General features: G+C 40.5%; 1 protein-coding gene across 1 annotated transcript; it reads left to right on the plus strand.

Moving 5' to 3' along the window:
* Positions 1–1,276: 1,276 nt before the first annotated feature.
* On the plus strand, positions 1,277–6,690 carry MINAR2 (membrane integral NOTCH2 associated receptor 2). The gene is made up of 3 exons (XM_077280813.1): positions 1,277–1,404; positions 2,767–3,009; positions 6,448–6,690. Exons 1-3 carry the CDS (start codon positions 1,279–1,281, stop codon positions 6,625–6,627), a joined length of 549 nt encoding a protein of 182 aa, XP_077136928.1. The 5' UTR covers positions 1,277–1,278; the 3' UTR covers positions 6,628–6,690.
* The last annotated feature ends 8,786 nt before the right edge of the window (positions 6,691–15,476 follow it).

The following is a 15,476-nucleotide window of genomic DNA, read 5'->3' on the forward strand; positions in this document are numbered from 1 at the left end:
GCTGGAGAGCGGTCTGTGTGACAGCTCTCCAGCGACCACACAATGACTTTCCAACGATCACGGCCAGGTCGTATCGCTGGTCGTGATCGTTGGAAAGTTGCACTGTGTGACAGTACCCTTAAGTAAGCAATTTTTTGCTACAGTAACCATTCTTTAAAAATCTGTAACTCAGACATGATTATCAAAAATCATCCGTACAGAAAACACGGACAATTGTTATCCATATTGCCATTTGTGTGTACATTTTTTATGTCTGGGTGATGTCCGTATGACGTAGGAGAATTTTGTACCTTCTTTCAAAGGCTTCAGTAAGTGACACATGGTCATCATTATCCACTGAACCAATGACAGATTAAAGGGTAAAAGAAGCTTCTATACTTCATAATATTATCCATCAATTCATCAAATTAAAAATGAAGGTATTTTTAAGTTACTGCAGTATGTCACATATCAAGCAATGCACTGACTATGCAGGTCTTGCACCTCCCTATCCCTTGAATCCATCTATTAATATTCATAGGCTGAGATTACCACTCCAATTTTCTATATTATTCTGCACTGCCATGGCACAGCACACTTTGATTTAGGCCATTTTTGTATTGAAGAACTTAAATAAATTAACTTTTTGCTATGATGTAATGATGAGCTGTGCGGCCTGATGTCCTATCCCTAGGCTGTAAAGCCCTAAAATAGCTCACATATTTTATAGTGGCTGTGATAGTGCCTCCCCCCACCCGATTGGCTGTCCTAGACCATGTAATGTGATATCTTCTAGGCATTATGGGGAAGCCCACATGGCCAAACCTGATGTCATATTGAACCCACTCTCCTCAGCAATGTGTGACATGGTTCCGGACTTGTTTTTTGCAATATAAGAGAGGAAAATCGCAAATTGTTTGAATTCGTCAGGATCTCCAGCTTTCAGAGGACTTGGTTTGCATCTCTACTCAGTCCCTATTTACACATACACTGTGAATAGCGTAGATTAACACTTTTGAACATTTCAATGTATCAGTCTCTAGACCCAATTTCTAGTTATGGACATGGTTTTCTTGTTCACGTTACAGTGCATAGATTATCCACTAACGTTTGCATGAAAATATCCTTATTGTAAAAAATTTAGAGCTAAGACCTAAAGTTATCCAGGGTGGAATCTAGACTAGCAATGTATTACGGTTTCAATAGCTGTGACACCTCATATGAATAATGGATGTAGACTGTATTCTCCAGCAGCTGTAGCCTTCTTATGTGGTTTACCTCATGCAATGAGCTGGAAACATGGATCTCTCTGTTTTGCCAAACAACAACCACCCAGATAAATTCCTTCGTTTGGATGTGAACAATTTACTCACAAATTCTGCTGCTTTACATGCAAGACAATGGCACAACAGGGTTTACCTACAGGTGAGTACAATAAGAAATTAACATAGTGTGGGTCATATATAAATGTGGCAGAGAAAAGAAAGGTCATCTTTTAGCCTAAGTATATATTTGTGCCACAGGCATGAAACCTGTCCAACACATTTGATATGCTCATATTTATATAGATTACATTTTTCCTTACAAAAGAGCAAGATATATATTATAGTAAATACTCTAGTAAATACTCTAGCTCCGGAGTAGTAAGACCTATATCTCATACATCACAAGACATTTTAATACATATGCTGCATTGTATTTCAAAGATGAAAAAATGATTCGCTCAAGGAAAAAATAAAGGTTACCATTATTGATAACAATATTGTCCCATACATTCAAATTAGAACTGTAAATCATGATGTAACAAGTACAATGTAATACTTAATACATTTATCAAAAGAAGTGCTAAATAGCAGTATTTATTGAATTATAAGCTACGTTCATGACTGTGTTGGGCTTATTGTTTTTCTGTTCTATCATAGGAAATATGGATTTCATAGTGGGACTCACTGGATTTTGACCTTGATATCCATAACGTAACCTAAAAAAAAGTTCATAACATGGATGTAAAGGAGTCATATTCCTTTTTTTTTAAGCTTTGTGCATATTTTGGTCCCGCGATAGTGCAAAACTCAACACAAAATCATTTTGAATATGTGAATCTTTGCACTTTTCAAGTTACTCACATGTTTAAAGCACAGCTCAGCATTTTTTTTATTGCAACGATGGAGTGGTGCCACTAATCTAAGTTCCCTGTCCCTAGTACATTTAAGAGCCGTCTTCATCTTTTATCAGCACCTAGTTTGGGTATAATATTACAGTCAGGGAATACAGATTAGATGAGTTTTAGAAGCCGATTCCATTGTTTTGCCAAACATACAGCACATCAGAGTAATGTGAATATATTTGGCCTGTTTTTGGGGGGATGAACATCAAACTAGAGTGAAAAATATAATTTTGAGAAAGAGGATAAAATATATCCAGATCTGATGTATTAATTGGCAGGGAGACAGATTTACACACAGCAATCCTTAGTTACCCATTGAGCAACACAAAAATATTCCTAATGTAAATTTAGGCATTTTTTTAACCTACAGTATGTAACTATGTAACTATAGTAACATAGTAACATGGTAACATGGATTTTAATGTTGAAGGAAGACTTTAAGTCCATCTAGTTCAACCCATATCCTAACCTAACATGCTCCAACATGTTGATCCAGAATATAATAAAATTCTAAGATGAAATTATAAATATTACCGTAATTGATGTAATGCATGATTGTATTACTGCAACATAGTCTTTTATGTTAAGGTATACATTCTTGAATATTTATTTTAAAACAGAAAGATACCGTCAATGTCAAAGAACCTCAACAGCCATCAACACTGGACAGCTCAACAGTACTTGACAAAACACTTGTCGATCACTTTACTCCAGAAATACTGAAATCTGCAATTAAAAGTAACCCACTATACAAGGATATACCGAAAGGACATAAAGTTGAAACAAAGAAGAAACAACCATCATGGACCGTTCAGGATTATGACAGTCAGTTACCAAATCCAAAGCTCTCTCTATATATGAAGGTATGCAAGGGTATTGTCTCCCCCAAAAAACATCTAGCGCTTTGAGGTGTGAGGAAGCATAAACAGGGATAACCACAAAGATGGGCAGAAAAACAAAGGTCATAGTTGTTAAAATTGGTACTGTAGTAAGGCATTGCAAAATACCACCAGTGATCATGCAGTGGTAGATACAAGTTCTACTCAAGGACTCTGCAGACCATATAACTGAATACAGTACAGTCAGGTGCAGTGACTCACAAGTGATTTATATTCTGCCGACATTTTCCTTCCTTTTCTCTTCCTTTTGGACCTGACCACCATGATGACTTCTGATTATTGCAGTTTGAGGCATTTTCGCCTTCTTGGTACCAAATGCTGCCAATATAGCAAAACAAATAAATTCAGACCTCAACACAGACTACAAAATTAAAATGACCTCAAATTAAACTCCAAAACAAATACAAACACCAAATCAAAACAAAAAGTACAAAATGCCAGACTCAAGATGAGACTAAGATATATTTAGACTCTTTTACTCAAGTTGTCTTAGAAGTCATTAGTTCTAGGGCTAAATAGAAACCAAAAGTAAAAGAGGGTAAGGTAAGGTAAGTATACTAACCAGTCCAAAAGGGGAGGAGAGAGTCAGAAGGTTGCACAGGCTATATTTGGAGAGGAAGGTGACATTAGGAGAGCAAAAGAGGTAGACCTGTAGCTTTTCTTATCTGAGACTCTCTCCTGCTGTCCAGACTCTTCTCACTTCTAGGGTGGGCTGCCAGGATTTACACTGTCAACCCACAGGCACTCAAGGCTCCTGGGATTGTGTCCCACCAGAAATAAAACTCTGCCTCTTCAGTAGATTTCATAAGTACATAACTTTATTGTGCTTTTTTGGTGTGTTGTCTTGGTCACATGACCATGACGCTATAATCACATGACCATGAAAATTTCCTTGGCAAATTTCCTGTTGGTGCTACAGGTCTTTGCCAGCCGCAGAAACCAACAGAGTTGTTTAAAATAAAAATAATGCAAAAACAAATATGGGTTGCCAGAAGTCTCTTTTTCAAGTACCCTACTGTGCCATATTTGTCAATAAAGCACCAGACATGTAGAGAAAAACAACAACACTTCATGATAAAGGAGGAATCAAATTCTAATGTTTACAGTGATTTCGGGGATCACAATATTGATGGACATTACTTAGGCCATCAGAATAATTTTATCCGGGTCCAACACTTGTGCACCCAAACTGATCATCTTTTTAACAGAAAAGGACAAATCTGCAATACCACTTCAAAAAGAACAAGAAAAGATAACTCTGCAATGTCTAGTGCTACTGCTAATAAGTCTGTGGCATTCAGGTAGATGGACCAGTGCACACATTGATGAGGTTACAGCACTTCCAAGAGTAATGCAGCCCCTCCGAACTGCTGATTGATTGGGGTGGCCAGACTTATAACTACCACTAATCCATTGCCTATCCTAAGGTTATAGATATATGATGTCTCCTCTCTTTAAAGAAAGGGTTTTCATTAGCTGAGATTTGGTATCCCTGTTGCTGAATATCACAATATAAGGGCTCGCTCACACTAGCATGTAAACAATCAGTACCATTCTCATCCAGGAGAGTGGGACAATTTTTTCTCAATTCTCATCCGTGCGCTGTCCGTATACAGTCTGTTTTTTTTTACTCAGCAGCTATTAATCTTCTACAGGACTATTTGCAGTTTCCTATGCACCAGAACTGTAATGTGTCCGCAAAAATCGGATGGCACTCTGATGGTCCGTATAGCATTCGATTTTTTTTCTAGCACTGTATTGATTTTTACTAGAATTCATCGTATGCTGCATTTTTTTTCTCATGCCGAATACAGCAGAGAGAAAATGATTTTTTATCGAATTACACTCGGCCAATTTATACACTAATGTGAGCGAGCCCTTAGATTCTTAGGCAGACTATTTATTTTGTAAATGATGAAGGTGTCTTGTATAAAAGCAGGGGCATTCAGAAAGCTCCCCCTTACTGCAGCAGCTAAGGTGGGCATTAAAAAAGGAATATTATGTTTGTTAAAACTGTAAAAAATATTACAAGTCATCTCTGACTTCTGTAAACTGTATAAAATAAACTCAGATGTGTGATTTTATAAAGTCATGGAACACTATAGTGACAAAGACTTATTGTACTGCCCCTGTTCCCAGGTTGGCTGCTTCTGTTCCAATGGGCAGAATTGATGGAATGGAATACAGAATGGAATTCAGCACTGGGCTCTACCTTTACTCCACTGGGAAGAGAGTGTACTCCCCTCCCTCTGGTTGGCTGGAATTTGTCCAACTATGAAAATGACCATAAGGGTCCTGCTCACAAGCCAATTGTTGTTGCCAACCATTGACAGCAACACAAATGGCCACACGATGCCCTATTATCGAATTGACAATTTTTTACTTTGATGTAAGTTTGTTGGTTGTTCATTCACTTGGTAGAGTTGAATGCCTGATTACCTTTCTGGATTTCATGCAAGACTGTTTATTTTTGCCAAAGCACACGACTAAACCGAATGGCTTATTGTAGCCTTTTTCATCTCACAGATACAGAATACAAGTCCATTTTTGTTATTCTGAATATTATACACTCCTCAACATTGAAATTGCAACACCAATCTGACTTTCCCTCATGAAGACCTAATAATGGTGTTGCCCATGTGCTTTCGTCAGATTCTAAGAATGGCGTTTAGTGATCCAATCTATACTGCAAGTGAAATTAGACATCCAGCTACAGGTCTTCAATTAACCTCACACCACTGCTCTCAAAGGCTATCACGGTGCAGAGCAAGATGTCATTAGTGGCTGAGATGGAAGACTATCCTATTCAGCGATTAGTTCAGCTGTTACCTATGAAGCAATAACAGCCAGAGATTGATGGGTGACAGGTGGGCAACACCATGGAAAAGCCTTCACAAAGGAACTTGAAGGTGTCTCAGAAGCTGTCTTACTATCTTAGGATTTAAAACTTGATTTATGATAAATGCAAAGATACTTAAAAGGAGTATTCCCATCTCCAAGATCCTATCCCAATATAATAGGTGTAATAATAATATTAGAAAATTCCTCCAATTAGAAATGTAGTATAGTTTTTCTGATTCGCTATGTCTCTTTCCTCGTGTGCAGGCATTACAGGACCTTAGGTATCCATGGTTACTACCACCGATATAGTGATTGTTAGTTAACTTAGTTAGCTAGTTGCCAGTGGTCATAGCCATGGATACCTGCAGTGTCTGCACATGAGGAAAGAGACATAGCGAGTTAGAAAAGCTATAATACATTTCTATTTGGAGGTATTAGCTAATATTATTACTACTACATATTGGGACAGGATCTTGGAGATGGGAATACCTCTTTAACTAAGATGTGACCAATACTATGAATTTAAGCCCGAACCAAAGACATTTCTTATTTTTTTTACAGGAGAACCCACATGATTTACATTATTGGCTAGAAGATATTTATACACCTGGGTATGACTCTTTGTTAAAGAAGAAAGAGAAGGAACAGAAGAATTCCAAATACTGTAAACTATTTGCATTGTTGGCACTCCTAGTTTGCATTCTTATTGCCATAGTGACGGTTACTGTTTTATTTACTTAAAAGTCATATGTTCATGGATATTTCACCACATTTTTCTAAAACTGTAAAAATATCACAAATTAATTTAACATACAGCAGGTACTGTTTTTACAATAATAAAATAAAATGTCAGCATCTGCCTGGGTGTGCTTTGTACATTTTGTGGAATAGCGTGTTCCACGCCAAAGTGTCAAACTGTTCATTCTTTGGAGCTTATGTGACTGTTATATACATAACATTTTCAATAAAACTGCAATTAAGTCAATTTTTTTCCACTTATAACTCATGGGCGGCACACTATATCATTTATTTAAGCACTAGCCATTTTAAGGTCCATTGGTACATTACTGTAAATCATGAACAAAAAATTAACATATCCTAATTCTAAAATAATAATAATAATATGCAGAAAAGAGGGGTCACAGTTTTTGCCATTTATTTTTTAACTTAATCTAAAATAGAATTTAAGAAAACCAAACAAAAAAACAGAATATTAATATCAGCACCCCATAAAATGTGGGTCTTCTAAACTTTTACGTTTTTTTAAATGTCTTCTTTATATTAATGGACCTTGAAAACTGCAATCACAAAAAAACACAAACTTTTTAATCTAGTATCCATGAGTGTAACTAATAGTATTCACAACTTCAACAAGCTAATGGTGGAGGCTCTTTGAACATGCAATTAAAATTATTTAACCCCAAAGCCTGTTTTCACCTTCCTGCAAAGGCCACTTTTTAAAATTCTGACCAGTGTTGATTTATAAGGTAATAACTCTAGAATGCTTCAACATAATCCAGTGTTGTCTTTTGTGACATGTTGTACTTCATGATAACGGTAAATTTTGGTAGATATGATTTACATTTATTTATGAAAATATTGAACAGTTACAAAAAATGAGAACATTTAGCAATTTTCAAACTTTGAATTTGTATGCCCCTAAACCAGATAACTATACAACACAAAATAGATACATAACATTTACAATATGTCTAAGTCTATTTTGCAAATGTATCAGCAATTTTTCATTTTTCCAACAAAATTTACAAAACCAATTATTTAGGAACCACATCGCATTTGAAGTGACTTTGAGGGTCCTATGTGATCGAAAATACCTAAAAGTCACACTATTTTAAAACTGCATGCCTTAAAGTCCTCAAAGCTACATTCAAGAAGTTTCTTAACTCTTTCAGTGCTTTATTGGAATAAAGCATTAACCCGTTCATGACCGGAGCTTTTTTTGGTTTGGCATTTTCGCTCCCCTTCTTTCCAGAGCCATAACTTTTTTTTATTTTTCTGTCAATATGGCAATATGAGGGCTCATTTTTTGCATGACGAGTTGTACTTGTGAATGACTCCATTGGTTTTACCATGTTGTGTACTCGAAAATGGGGAAAAAATTCCAAGTGCGTCGAAATTGAAAAAAAAGTACAATCCCACACTTGTTTTTTGTTTGGCTTTTTTGTTAGGTTCACTAAATACTAAAACTGATCTGCCATTATGATTCTCCAGGTCATTACGAGTTCATAGACACCAAACATGTCTAGGTTCTTTTTTATCTAAGTGGTGAAAAAAAATTAAAAATTTTAAAAAACAATTGCGCAATTTTCTGAAACCCATAGCGTCTCTATATTTCTTGATCTCGGGTTGGGTGGGGGATTATTTTTTGCACGCCAAGTTGACATTTTTAATGATACCACATTTTTGCAGATATGTTCTTTTGATCGCCCGTTATTGTATTTTAATGCAATGTTGCAGAGACCGAAAAAACATAATTCTGGCGTTTTGATTTTTTTCTCGCTACGCCGTTTAGCAATCAGGTTAATCCATTTTTTCTTTGATAGGGCGATTCTGAACGGGGTAATACCAAATATGTGTAGGTTTGATTTTATTTTTATTGTTTTCTTTTGAATGGGGTGAAAGGGGGGTGATTTGAACTTTCATGTTTTTTTTATTTTTTTCATATTTTTAAACACATTTTTTTTAACTTTTGCCATGCTTCAATAGCCTCCATGGGAGGCTAGAAGATGCCACAACTTGATCGCCTCTGCTACATAGAGTCGATGCTCAGATCGCTGCTATGTAGTAAAATTATAGCATTGCTATGAGCGCCGACCACAGGGTGGCGCTCATAGCAATCTGCCATCAACAACCATAGAGGTCTCAAGGAGGCCTCCAGCAGAGGGCGCATCACCGCAACTCAAGGTAACTACTGGTCATTCCCCTGCAATCCATTCATTCCCGGGGGTTTTACAGGCACGAGCACTGCTTTAGCAGAGCTCCTGGCTGTAAAATGATTTAACCCCTTCAGATGGATTTACTTCGTGGGACTTGATCTGAGCGACGGAAGGTATGATATATTGTTGTTTTTTTATTTTTCCTTTGTTACAGAACGAGGGTCTTCAGGTGGATTACCAGTATAATAAAATATTACAACACCCTGTGTCTTATTTCATTAAAATACTTTTAAATAATGTGTGTGTGTTTTATTAACCATTTCGTACTATTGGATTAATAATGGATAGGTGTCATAATTGATGCCTCTCCATTATTAATCTGGCTTAATGTCACCTTACAATAGCAAGATGACATTAACCCTTTATTACCCCATATCCCACCGCTACACGGGAGTGGGAAAAGAGTGGCCAAGTGCCAGAATAGGCGCATCTTCCAGATGTGCCTTTTCTGGGGTGGCTGGGGTCAGATATTTTTAGCCAGGGGGGCCAATAACCATGGACCCTCTCTAGGCTATTAATATCTGCCCTCAGTCACTGGCTTTACCACTCTGGCGGAGAAAATTGCGCAGGAGCCCATGCCAATTTTTTCCACGATTTAACCCTTTATTTTACAAGCTACAGAGCCCAAATTTTGCACATACACACTACTAACATTAGTAGTGTGGAATATGCAAAAAAAAAAAAGGGATATGAGATGGTTTACTGTATGTAAACCATGTCTCATCAATTGAATTACCGGCTTTTCACATATCTCGCACTGAATTAAATATAAATACAGTATATGTATATATATGTGTGTGTCTCAATGACATATATATATATATATATACATACTGTATATATGTTTTAACGAACATTTGAGCACATAAATCCATTAGATGTCGGTTTTGCAAGCTTGCGAGAAAATATCGCAGTACGGATGCCATACGGATTACATACGGAGGATGCCATGCGCAAAATACGCTGTCACACCCTGACTACGGATGACATACGGATCACTATTTTGGGAACATTTCTGCGTATTACGGCCGTAATAAACGGACCGTATTTACATACGCTGAGTGTGATGATGGCCAGAGTATGACAGTGGCATTTAACCCCTTCATGACCCAGCCTATTTTGGCCTTAATGACCTTGCCGTTTTTTGAAATTCTGACCAGTGTCCCTTTATGAGGTAATAACTCAGGAACGCTTCAACGGATCCTAGCGATTCTGAGATTGTTTTTTAGTGACATATTGGGCTTCATGTTAGTGGTAAATTTAGGTCGATAATTTCTGAGTTTATTTGTGAAAAAAACAGAAATTTGGCAAAAAATTTGAAAATTTCGCAATTTTCACATTTTGAATTTTTATTCTGTTAAACCAGAGAGTTATGTGACACAAAATAGTTAATAAATAACCTTTCCTCACATGTCTACTTTACATCAGCACAATTTTGGAAACAATTTTTTTTTTTGCTAGGAAGTTATAAGGGTTAAAATTTGACCAGTGATTTCTCATTTTTACAACAAAATTTACAAAACCATTTTTTTTAGGGACCACCTCACATTTGAAGTCATTTTGAGGGTTCTATATGGCTGAAAATACCCAAAAGTGACACCATTCTAAAAACTGCACCCCTCAAGGTGCTCAAAACCACATTCAAGAAGTTTATTAACCCTTCAGGTGTTTCACAGCAGCAGAAGCAACATGGAAGTAAAAAATGAACATTTAACTTTTTAGTCACAAAAATGATCTTTTAGCAACAATTTTTTTATTTTCCCAGCGGTAAAAGGAGAAACTGGACCATGGACGTTGTTGTCCAATTTGTCCTGAGTACGCTGATACCTCATATGTGGGGGTAAACCACTGTTTGGGCGCACGGCAGGGCTCGGAAGGGAAGGAGCGCCATTTGACTTTTTGAATGAAAAATTGGCTCCAATCTTTAGCGGACACCATGTCACGTTTGGAGAGCCCCCGTGTGCCTAAACATTGGAGCTCCCCCACAAGTGACCCCATTTTGGAAACTAGACCCCCCAAGGAACTTATCTAGAAGCATAGTGAGCACTTTAAACCCCCAGGTGCTTCACAAATTGATCCGTAAAAATGAAAAAGTACTTCTTTTTTCACAAAAAAATTATTTTAGCCTCAATTTTTTCATTTTCACATGGGCAACAGGATAAAATGGATCCTAAATTTTGTTCGGCAATTTCTCCTGAGTACACCAATACCTCACATGTGGGGGTAAACCACTGTTTGGGCACATGGTAAGGCTCGGAAGGGAAGGAGCGCCATTTGACTTTTTGAATGAAAAATTATCTCCATCGTTAGCAGACACCATGTCGCGTTTGGAAAGCCCCTGTGTGCCTAAACATTGGAGCTCCTCCACAAGTGACCCCATTTTGGAAACTAGACCCCCCAAGGAACTCATCTAGAGGCATAGTGAGCACTTTAAACCCCCAGGTGCTTCACAAATTGATCCGCAAAAATGAAAAAGTACTTTTTTTTCACACAAAATTTCTTTTAGCCTCAATTCTTTCATTTTCACATGGGCAACAGGATAAAATGGATCCTAAAATTTGTTGGGCAATTTCTCCTGAGTATGCCGATACCTCATATGTGGGGGTAAACCACTGTTTGGGTGCATGGCAAGGCTCGGAAGGGGAGGCGTGCCATTTGACTTTTTGAATGGAAAATTAGCTCCAATCGTTAGCGGACACCATGTCGCGTTTGGAGAGCCCCTGTGTGCCTAAACATTGGAGCTCCCCTACAAGTGACCCCATTTTGGAAACTAGACCCCCCAAGGAACTTATCTAGATGCATAGTGAGCACTTATAACCCCCAGGTGCTTCACAGAAGTTTATAACGCAGAGCCGTGAAAATAAAAAAATAATTTTTCTTTCCTCAAAAATGAATTTTAGCCCAGAATTTTTTATTTTCCCAAGGGTAATAGGAGAAATTGGACCCCAAATGTTATTGTCCAGTTTGTCCTGAGTACGATGATACCCGATATGTGGGGGTAAACCACTGTTTGGGCGCACGGCAAGGCTCGGAAGGGAAGGCACGCCATTTGGCTTTTTGAATGGAAAATTAGCTCCAATCATTAGCGGACACCATGTCGCGTTTGGAGAGCCCCTGTGTGCCTAAACATTGGAGCTCCCGCACAAGTGACCCCATTTTGGAAACTAGACCTCCCAAGGAACTAATCTAGATGTGTGGTGAGCACTTTGAACCCCCAAGTGCTTCACAGAAGTTTATAACGCAGAGCCGTGAAAATAAAAAATGTATTTCCTTTCCTCAAAAATATTTTTTTAGCCCAGAATTTTTTTATTTTTGCAAGAGTAACAGGAGAAATTGGACCCCAAAAGTTGTTGTCCAGTTTCTCCTGAGTACGCTGATACCCCATATGTGGGAGTAAACCACTGTTTTGGCACACGTCGGGGTTCGGAAGGGAAGTAGTGACATTTTGGAATGCAGACTTTGATGGAATGGTCTGCGGGCATCATGTTACGTTTGCAGAGCCCCTGATATGCCTAAACAGTAGAAACCCCCCACAAGTGACCCCATTTTGGAAACTAGACCCCCCAAGGAACTTATCTAGATGTGTGGTGAGCACGTTCAACCCCCAACTGCTTCACAGAAGTTTACAACGCAGAGCCGTGAAAATAAAAAATCATTTTTCTTTCCTCAAAAAAGATGTTTTAGCAAGCAATTTTTTATTTTCACAAGGGTAACAGGAGAATTTGGACCCCAATATTTGTTGCCCAGTTTGTTGTGACTATGCTGATACCCCATATGTGGGGGTAAACCACTGTTTGGGCGCACGTCAGGGCTCGGAAGGGAAGTAGTGACATTTGAAATGCAGACTTTGATGGAATGCTCTGCGGGCGTCACATTGCATTTGCAGAGCCCCTGTTGTGCCTAAACAGTAGAAACACCCCACAAGTGACCCCATTTTGGAAACTAGACCCCCGAAGGAACTTATCTAGATGTGTGGTGAGCACTTTCAACCCCCAAGTGCTTCACAGAAGTTTATAACGCAGAGCCGTAAAAATAAAAAATAATTGTTCTTTCCTCAAAAATTATGTTTTAGCAAGTAATTTTTTATTTTTGCAAGGGTAACAGGAGAAATTGGACCCCAACAGTTGTTGCCCAGTTTGTCCTGAGTACGCTGGTACCCCAAATGTGGGGGTAAACCACTGTTTGGGCGCACGTCGGGGCTTGCAAGGGCGGGAGCACCATTTGACTTTTTGAACGCAAGATTGGCTGGAATCAATGGTGGCGCCATGTTGCGTTTGGAGACCCCTGATGTGCCTAAACAGTGGAAACCCCTCAATTCTAACTTCAACACTAACCCCAACACACCCCTAATCCTAATCCCAACTGTAGCCATAACCCTAATCACAACCCTAACCCCAACACACCCCTAACCACAACCCTAACCCGCAACACACCCGTAACCCTAATTCCAACCCTAATCCTAACCCTAATCCCAACCGTAACCCTAATCCCAACCCTAACCACAACTGTAACCCCAACACACCCCTAACCCTATCCGTAACCCTAACCACAAGCCTAATCTTAACCCTATTTCAAACCCTAGCCCTAATTCCAAACCTAATTCTAATTCCAACCCTAACCCTAAGGCTATGTGCCCACGTTGCGGATTCGTGTGAGATTTTTCCGCATGATTTTTGAAAAATCTGCAGGTAAAAGGCACTGCGTTTTACCTGCGGATTTACAGCAGATTTCCAGTGTTTTTTTGTGCGGATTTCACCTGCGGATTCCTATTGAGGAACAGGTGTAAAACGCTGCGGAATCCGCACAAAGAATTGACATGCTGTGGAAAATACAACGCAGCGTTTCTGCACGGAATTTTCCGCACCATGGGCACAGCGGATTTGGTGTTCCTTAGGTGTACATGGTACTGTAAACCTGATGGAAAACTGCTTCGAATTCGCAGCGGCCAATCCGCTGCGGATCTGCGGCCAATCCGCTGCCGATCCGCTGCGGATCCGCGGCCAATCCGCTGCGGATCCGCGGCCAATCCGCTGCGGATCCGCTGCCAATCCGCTGCGGATCCGCTGTGGATCCGCGGCCGATCCGCTGCGGATCCGCTGCCGATCCGCTGCGGATCCGCGGCCGATCCGCTGCGGATCCGCTGCCAATCCGCTGCGGATCCGCTGCCGATCCGCTGCGGATCCGCTGCCGATCTGCTGCGGATCCGCTGCCGATCCGCTACGGATCCGCGGCTGATCCGCTGCGGATCCGCTGCCGATCCGCTGCGGATCCGTGGCCCATCCGCTGCGGATCCGCTGCCGATCCGCTGCGGATCCGCGGCCGATCCGCTGCGGATCCGCGGCTGATCCCCTGTGGATCCGCGGCCGATCCGCTCTGTGTGCACATGCCATAACCCTACCCCTAACCCTACCCGTAACCCTAACCCTACCCCTAACCCTACCCCTAGTTTTAACCCTAGTTCTAACCCTAACCCTAGTGAAAAAAAAAAAAAAATTCTTTATTTTATTATTGTCCCTATGGGGGTGATAAAGGGGGGGGGGTTATTTATTATTTTTTTTATTTTGATCACTGTGGTAGAACCTACCACAGCGATCAAAATGTACTTGTAAGGAATCTGCCGACTGGCAGATTCGGCGGGCGCACTGAGCATGCGCCCGCCATTTTGGAAGATGGCGGCGCCCAGCGAGCAGACGTACGGACACCGGGAGGATCGGTAAGTATGAAGGAGTGGTGGTGGGGTGGATCGGAGCACAGGGGGGGGGATCGGAGCACAGGGGGGGTGGATATGAGCAAGGAGGGAGCGGACAGGAGGACGGGGGAGCCGGCAGGCGGACGGAGGGGACCGGACCCCATAACGGAGGACTGGGGGGGCGATCGGTGGGTGTGGGGGGGGTCACTTTAGTATTTCCAGCCATGGCCGATGATATTGCAGCATCGGCCATGGCTGGATTGTAATATTTCACCAGTTTTTTAGGTGAAATATTACAAATCGCTCTGATTGGCAGTTTCACTTTCAACAGCCAATCAGAGCGATCGTAGCCACGAGGGGGTGAAGCCACCCCCCCTGGGCTGAAGTACCACTCCCCCTCTCCCTGCAGATCGGGTAAAATAGGAGTTAACCCCTTCACCCGATCTGCAGGGACACGATCATTCCATGACGCCACATAGGCGTCATGGGTCGGATTGGCACGGGTTTTCATGACGCCTACGTGGCGTCATGGGTCGGGAAGGGGTTAAAAAGCTAATAGGAGTGGGCGGATCACAATTCCACCCATGCCTATTGCGGGCACATGTCAGCTGTAGCTTGGTTGTACTGATATCAGGGAGACCAGGAGACAATGATAAGAGCTGCCTTCAGCAGCCTGTGCCTGGGAACAGCGTGAACTGTACAGCTTTTCCCAGGTGCTGGTATGTGTCACACTGATGCATCACACGGACGGCACACAGATGCCACACGTATGCAACATGGACATAGATAGCTCCGTTGCTGTTTTTTCTAGTGTCGGAAATATCAGGATATGAGAAGGGGGCCTAAGGCAGTATAGTGAAAAAGTATTGCTTTTATTATTTTGTTTTACCATTGAAGTGGTTAATTAGTGTAATAGTTCATAGGTTGGGGCATTCTGGACCGGT

Source organism: Ranitomeya variabilis, chromosome 1 (assembly GCF_051348905.1).
Source record: "Ranitomeya variabilis isolate aRanVar5 chromosome 1, aRanVar5.hap1, whole genome shotgun sequence".
NCBI classification, from domain to species: Eukaryota; Metazoa; Chordata; class Amphibia; order Anura; family Dendrobatidae; genus Ranitomeya; species Ranitomeya variabilis.